Genomic DNA, 7,148 nt, shown 5'->3' on the forward strand with positions numbered 1-7,148 from the left:
TTACCAGTTTATTATAAACAATATTATAAAGGATACATATGAAGAAATGTACATGGGGGGCCAGGCCCAGTGGCTCACACTTGTAACCCCAGCACTTTGGGAGGCCAAGGTGGGTGGATCGCCTGTAGTCAGGGGTTCAAGACCAGCCTGGCCAACATGGTGAAACCCCATCTCTACAGAAAATACAAAAATGAGCCGGTCGTGGTGGTGTGCACCTGTAGTCCCAACTACTTGAGAGACTGAGGTGGGAGAATGACTTGAACCTGAGAGGTGGAGGTTGCAGTGAACCAAGATCATGCCATTGTACTCCAGCCTAGGCGACAAGAGTGAAACTCTGTCTCAAAAAAAAAGAAAGAAAGAAAGATAGAGAGAGAAAGAGAGAGAGAGAGAGAGAAAGGAAGGAAGGAAGGAAGGAAGGAAGGAGGGAGGGAGGGAGGGAGGGAAAGAAAAAGAAAGAAAGAAAGAGAAAGAAAAGAAAGAAAAAGAAAAGAAGGCCGGGCGCGGTGGCTCAAGCCTGTAATCCCAGCACTTTGGGAGGCCGAGACGGGCGGATCACGAGGTCAGGAGATCGAGACCATCCTGGCTAACACGGTGAAACCCCGTCTCTACTAAAAAATACAAAAAACTAGTCGGGCACGGTGGCAGGTGCCTGTAGTCCCAGCTACTCAGGAGGCTGAGGCAGGAGAATGGCGTAAACCCGGGAGGCGGAGCTTGCAGTGAGCTGAGATCCGGCCACAGCACTCCAGCCTGGGCGACAGAGCGAGACTCTGCCTCAAAAAAAAAAAAAAAAAAAAAAAAAAAAAAAAAAAAAAAAAAAAAAGAAAAAGAAAAAGAAAGAAATGCATATGGGGGACGGGACGTGGAGCATCTGTGTCCTCCCTGGGTGCACCACCCTCCAGGAATCTCTATGTGTTCAGCTATCTGGAAACTCCACCTAGTACCCTTTTTATTTTATTGTATTTTTCATTTTTTGAGATGGAGTCTTGCTCTGTTGCCCAGGCTGGAATGCAGTGGCGCCATCTCAGCTTACTGCAACCTCTGCCTCCCAGGTTCGAGCGATTCTCCTGCCTCAGCCTCCCAAGTAGCTGGGATTACAGGTGCCCAGCACCATAGCCGGCTAATTTTTTGTATTTTTAGTAGAGACGGAGTTTTGCCATGTTGGCTAAGCTCTTCTCGAACTCATGACCTCAAGTGATCCGCCCACCTCGGCCTCCCAAAGTGTTGGGATTATAGACATGAGCCACCATGCCCAGCCTACTACCCTTTTTAACTATGTCCCTTGATACCACTTGGTAGCTTATTGTTATTGACATATGTGTTTTGGCAGCTGCTGTATGTAGCTTGGTCCACTTAACCATTTCACACAACCTTCTTATGAGGCTTCAAAGCTAAAAATCTTCAGTTTCCCTTGCAGGTAGGACTGGCCATATGAATACATCTAGCCAATGAGATACACATGGAAGTCTCTAAGAAGGCCATCCCTTCTGGAATAAAAAAGGCGAAACCTCCTAGGAAGGAGAAAGATCTTTTTGTCGCTTTACCATTCTTCCTCCAGCCTGCCTGACTTGGACATAAGGCCTAGAGGTGAGGCAGCCTCTTTCCATCATGAGGAGACATGCATGAGAAGGCTTACATGCTAAGTAGAAAGATAAAAGAAAAATCAAAAGAGCCATGAACTATCAGACCTGAACTACCTGCCTTCAGATTCCTTTTGTTTGGGACAAATTAATGCCCATTTAATCCCTGTGTTTTGAGTGTTTCCACTCAAACGAAACCCTTTTCTTTCTTTTTTTTTTTTTTTTTGAGACAGGTTCTCACTCTGTCACCCAAGCTGAAGTGCAGTGGTGCAATCTTGGCTCACTGCAACCTCCGCTTCACTGGTTCAAGTGATTCTCGTGCCTCAGCGTCCCCAGTAACTGGGATTACAGGTGAGCACCACCATGCCCGGCTAATTTTTGTATTTTTAGTAGAGATGGAGTTTTGCCATGTTGGCCAGGCTGGTCTCGAACTCCTAACCTCAAGTGATTCACCCATCTCGGACTCCCAAAGTGCTGGGATTACAGGTGTGAGCCACCGTGCCTGGCCAAACAAAATCCTTTTCTAAATTATCTCCCTAATAAGGCCCTCAGAAGAGAAACCAACTTTATATCGTCAGCACTGTTCAGTACCTGCATACAGTAGACATTCAATACATATTTGTTTAAGCAATTAATAAATGTGCTCTTCACTGGAAGAAGTTGAAATACTTTACAAAACACAAAAACATTTAGGCAGAGAGTTTCTTGTTTCATAAGTGACCAAAATAAACAGAACAGAAAAAGTAAATTAACAGGTCAAATTTCAGATTGACAAAGCAAGTAACGATAGGACCTTTGCTCTTTCAAAGAAAGTTCCCTCCACTGCAGAACAATGTAGTAGTAGTAGTAGTAGTAGTAGTAATTATAATAATAAATGTTTATTAGCTCGATCTTAACATAGCAAAACCACGAGACAGATACTATTATTATCCCTATTTTATAGCCAAGGAATCTGAGATACAGAGGCCCAAGGCCACACACAGCTAGTTAGTGGCAGAACTGGGATACAAATTCAGGTTATCAGTCCAGAACTTGCCCTCTTAACCACTATAACCATACTAATTAAATAATAAAGAATAGCTCAAGCATAATTATTCACTTTAAAGTCTATTTTTAATTGATGAGGAAAATGTTTTAAAAAGCAAACCGCTAAATCTTGAAATACCAACTCCTCATCTTGTCTTAGTTGGTTGTTTGGATACCCAAAGTATTAAGGTAGCATGTTTCGTTGATGTGTTTTTAGCAAGCTACGCTTTTCTAGCAACTTCTGGTTTTTTTATTTTTTTGGTTTTTTTATTTTTTTTTTTCCCGAGACAGAGTCTCCTCTGTGCCCAGGCTGGAGGCAGTGGCGCGATCTCTGCTCACTGCAAGCTCTGCATCCCGGGTTCACACCATTCTCCTGCCTCAGCCTCCCAAGTAGCTGGGACTACAGGCGCCTACCACCACACCCAGCTCATTTTTTGTACTTTTTAGTAAAGACAGGGTTTCACCATGTTTGCCAGGATGGTCTCGATCCCCTGACCTCGTGATCCACCCACCTCGGCCTCCCAAAGTGCTGGGATTGCAGGGGTGAGCCACCGCACCCGGCGCAACTTCTGTTTCAAAGGGTGACTACCAGGAAGACACACTTAGCTAGACTTAATGACTTGGAAATTAGATCATTTTTTTTATCCCCAAGGCAAGTAAAACAATACCAAGCCCCATCCCTACAGCTGCTATTTACTCTCAGATTAACCCACTCACAATGGATAGATGCCATCAGTTTAATTATATTGAAGAGCTGGTCTTATTAAGAATTACACCTCAGGGAGGACAACTAAAGAGAGGATTACATGGTAACAAAGCTTTTCCTCTGACCGCCACTGCATCTATCTTCTCGGCCTCTCCCAGTTATCTTCAAAGAGTTTATGTGTGTGTAGAAGAAGGAGAGGGCTTTCTTCTCTATCCTGTGGCAAATTATAAACTCACATTCTGCTTCTTACTAAAAAAGGGTAAGAAATACTATTGATCACACAGGGCGGACAAGCCCCTCTGGTATAAAAAGCCAATAAAAATGATTGTGTATAATGGAAAATCATTCAGAGTCTGTGCCATTCGGTGCATCGTTTGGAAATTTGTCTTTTTTAAAATTTTTTCATTCTTCAGCTAAGACAGCAGAAGAGGTGATTTACTGTATGCTTGTTATACTCGGCCACAAGTGAACAGAGAAATAGTACAGAATGTCACAGTTCCAGGACAAAGAACCAACATGGGCTGTTTTGGTTACAAGCAAGATGGGTATCAGAGGTGGTTTCCGTGATCAGATGGTGATGGAAGCTCTAGATCCACTTAGACAGCAGCATGCAGTCCAACAACTTGTACCAGCATCTCCAGCCTCTGGCATTCGATGTTTCTGGGTACACAAGCTACTGGTTGACTTGGACTTCTGCCTCATCTTTCTTCTTGTTTTTTTTTTTTTCTTTTGAGACGGAGTCTCGCTCTGTCGCCCAGGCTGGAGTGCAGTGGCCGGATCTCAGCTCACTGCAAGCTCCGCCTCCCAGGTTCACGCCATTCTCCTGCCTCAGCCTCCCGAATGGCTGGGACTACAGGCGCCCGCCACGTCACCCGTCTAGTTTTTTGTATTTTTTAGTAGAGACTGGGTTTCACCGTGTTCGCCAGGATGATCTCAATCTCCTGACCTCGTGATCCGCCCGTCTCGGCCTCCCAAAGTGCTGGGATTACAGGCTTGAGCCACCGTGCCCGGCCTTCATCTTTCTTCTTCTTTTTTTTTTTTTTTTTTTTTTCTTTTGAGACGGAGTCTCGCTCTGTCGCCCAGGCTGGAGTGCAGTGGCCAGATCTCAGCTCACTGCAAGCTCCGCCTCCCTGGTTCACGCCATTCTCCTGCCTCAGCCTCCCGAGTAGCTGGGACTACAGGCGCCGGCCACCACGCCCGGCTAGTTTTTGTGTTTTTTTTTTTAGTAGAGACGGGGTTTCACCGTGTTAGCCTGGATGGTCTCGATCTCCTGACCTCGTGATCCGCCCGTCTCGGCCTCCCAAAGTGCTGGGATTACAGGCTTGAGCCACCGCGCCCGGCCATCTTTCTTCTTTTACACTTCAGCCTATGTATTCACGTCTTCCTCCACCTGGCTGTCATGGCACAAAGGTTTCCAAGAAGATGACACTAAGGCTGAGAGAAAAACAATTAAATAAAAATATGCATAGGGCACTGGGATTCCTAGCATAGTGAGTTGTATAAATTATCTAGTGAGATGTTAAAAATGTTTTTGAGGTTTTGAAAATGTTCTCTAACATAATTGATGAATTTATAACATAGGAGAGAATTCTTTTTAATGTACCTCATTTGCCTTTTCGTTTTCAAGAATGTGCTTCACCTCATTTGCCTCTAAGACATCGCATTTTATAGGTATGAGAAAGAAAGAGGGAAAAGTCATTGCCCACCCCTTTCTCATTACTGATCAGATTCTTGGCAGCCGCCTCTTGAATTTTTTCCGCAAAGATATGATTTTTCTACCTGTTAATTACTTGCTCACTGTAGATATTTCACTCCTACTAAACAAAACCACACTTTGTGTTTAAGTCATTTTTCTCTGGCTATTTGTTCAAGTGCTATGTGAGTCCTAAACTGTAACCGAGTTTCCATGGAATAGTCTTTGTAATTTCTTACGCTGTCTAGGTTTTTTGTTGCACTGTCATAGTCTCCTTTTAGATAGTGTAAGATTCCCAGTTCATAGTAAGTATATGGCACCAAATAGTGGTCATATTTTAATAATTTCTTCTTTTGAATGACACAATTAAAGTAATACTCAGCCTCTGAATATTTGCCTAAGTGTTTCAGGCATAGGCCTTTCAGTAAATTTAATAAACTTATGTCATCTGTGCCATACACTTTATGTGGATTTTCTTGTAAAAGGTCTTCTCCTTTGTCGATTATTGACAGCCAGCTTGAAATAAGCTCATTCTTTCTGCTCATGACTAGGAAACCACTCCAGGCATATATGAACTCCAGAAGGGGCTGGGCTGTAAACCAGCCTGTTGTAGTGCCATAGCGCTGACCCTTCTCTGCAACAAACTTCTCTATTGGCACAGCACTGCCTAAAAATTTGATTTTCAGGCTTTCCACTCTTAAGAAGAGAGAGTTCATATCCTCACTTACTGATTTCACAAAATCAGAAGGAAGCAAAGCCAGGGTGATAGCTTTGCTGTACATGTATATTGCCTTGGACCATCTGCTGTGTTGAGACAGTAGATTGGCATAGTGGTAAGCCTGCCTCCAATCCTGCAGTAAAATGTGGCACCACATGAATTCCCAGTAACAGAGGTGATGAACCTGCTTCCATTCATTCTGAGTAAAAATGCACTCCTGTAATTTTAACTGTGCATTTTCAAAATTTCCTTTCAGCATACTAGAACGTGCATGGAAAAATTTAAATATGACACAGTTTGGAAATTTCTGGAGGTAGACTAGGAAGAGATCCTCTGTAGCAGAATTGTAAACCTTTTCAACACCAAAAGCTACATAGACATAATTGTAATAAAAGAGTAGAATCAAAAGACTTAAGATATTATTTATATGGGTTTCAGATGCACTCTCATGAAGCAAAGCTAAGCCTACTTCTCTATCACCAGAATATCCAATAATATTGAGTAGTTTAAGTGTTTTTGGTGGCATAAGTGATAACATCAAATTGAACGCTCCAAGTCCAAATTTTATACCTCCAACCAGGTGTTTGTGGGCTTTGCTTTGGTTGTCAGGGATCTGTGTTAATACTTGTTGGCAGTCTTTGTATATGTGGTAACTTGACCCAACACTGATCCCGCTTTTAAGAAAAGCAAGCATGCTCTCCTCCTGTATAAGTGATATAAAGGATTTCAATATCAAACACTCAGCATAACAGACTTCTGCATGCAATTCCTCTTCTGTGATAGCCGTTATTCCCTGTCTACTTACTAGATGAGACAATGTCATTTTAGGTTTTTTTCGGAAATTGTCACAGGTTTTCAAAGCATCCTTTGCAGCCATCATTCCAATCTGTAAATCCTGTGGTTCAAAAGTCAGTACGGCCTTGACAACCATAAGGATACCATACATTAGGGAATGGTACATGCTGTTTTTAGACCATGGATGAATGAGATTTATTGCATCTGAGAATCTATTATTTAGAAATAAATACAATCCAGTGGTGCATTCTTCCAAAGAAGATGGTAGATTCATCGTTGTTGCCACAGGGATACTTTCACAGGCATCTTCAAACTTGTCCTCTTGATTACTTTTTATTTTACTTAGAGTAAGTGACATTATTTGTTTCCCCACTTACAGATGAGAAATATCTGAAGTGGAAGTGGAGTGACGTGGTTGTAATCAGGGTAGCTCCTGATCTCCTGATTGAGGTCACTTCTTCCACACAAAGCTCAGTCTGAGGTGTTGCTGTTAAAATAGAGACAAACAAACAACTATCTGTAAGGTGTGGCATTGGGATATTATCATCTATGTCAGACAAGGGGGGAATAAAAAATAATTTTAATTACCCAGAAGATGCATTTCTGAAAAGTTCAAATCATTTGGAAGGTACT

The 7,148-nt window shown here is 42.6% G+C and overlaps 1 protein-coding gene across 1 annotated transcript; it reads right to left on the reverse strand.

The window, feature by feature from the left end:
* Positions 1 to 5,154: 5,154 nt before the first annotated feature.
* Positions 5,155 to 6,873, reverse strand: LOC105507530 (tetratricopeptide repeat protein 39B-like). Its single transcript, XM_011936031.1, has one exon. The coding sequence runs from the start codon at positions 6,871 to 6,873 to the stop codon at positions 5,155 to 5,157; it is 1,719 nt and encodes a 572-aa protein (XP_011791421.1).
* Positions 6,874 to 7,148: the final 275 nt, after the last annotated feature.

This window comes from Colobus angolensis, unplaced genomic scaffold (assembly GCF_000951035.1).
Source record: "Colobus angolensis palliatus isolate OR3802 unplaced genomic scaffold, Cang.pa_1.0 Scaffold15, whole genome shotgun sequence".
Classification (NCBI taxonomy): domain Eukaryota; kingdom Metazoa; phylum Chordata; class Mammalia; order Primates; family Cercopithecidae; genus Colobus; species Colobus angolensis.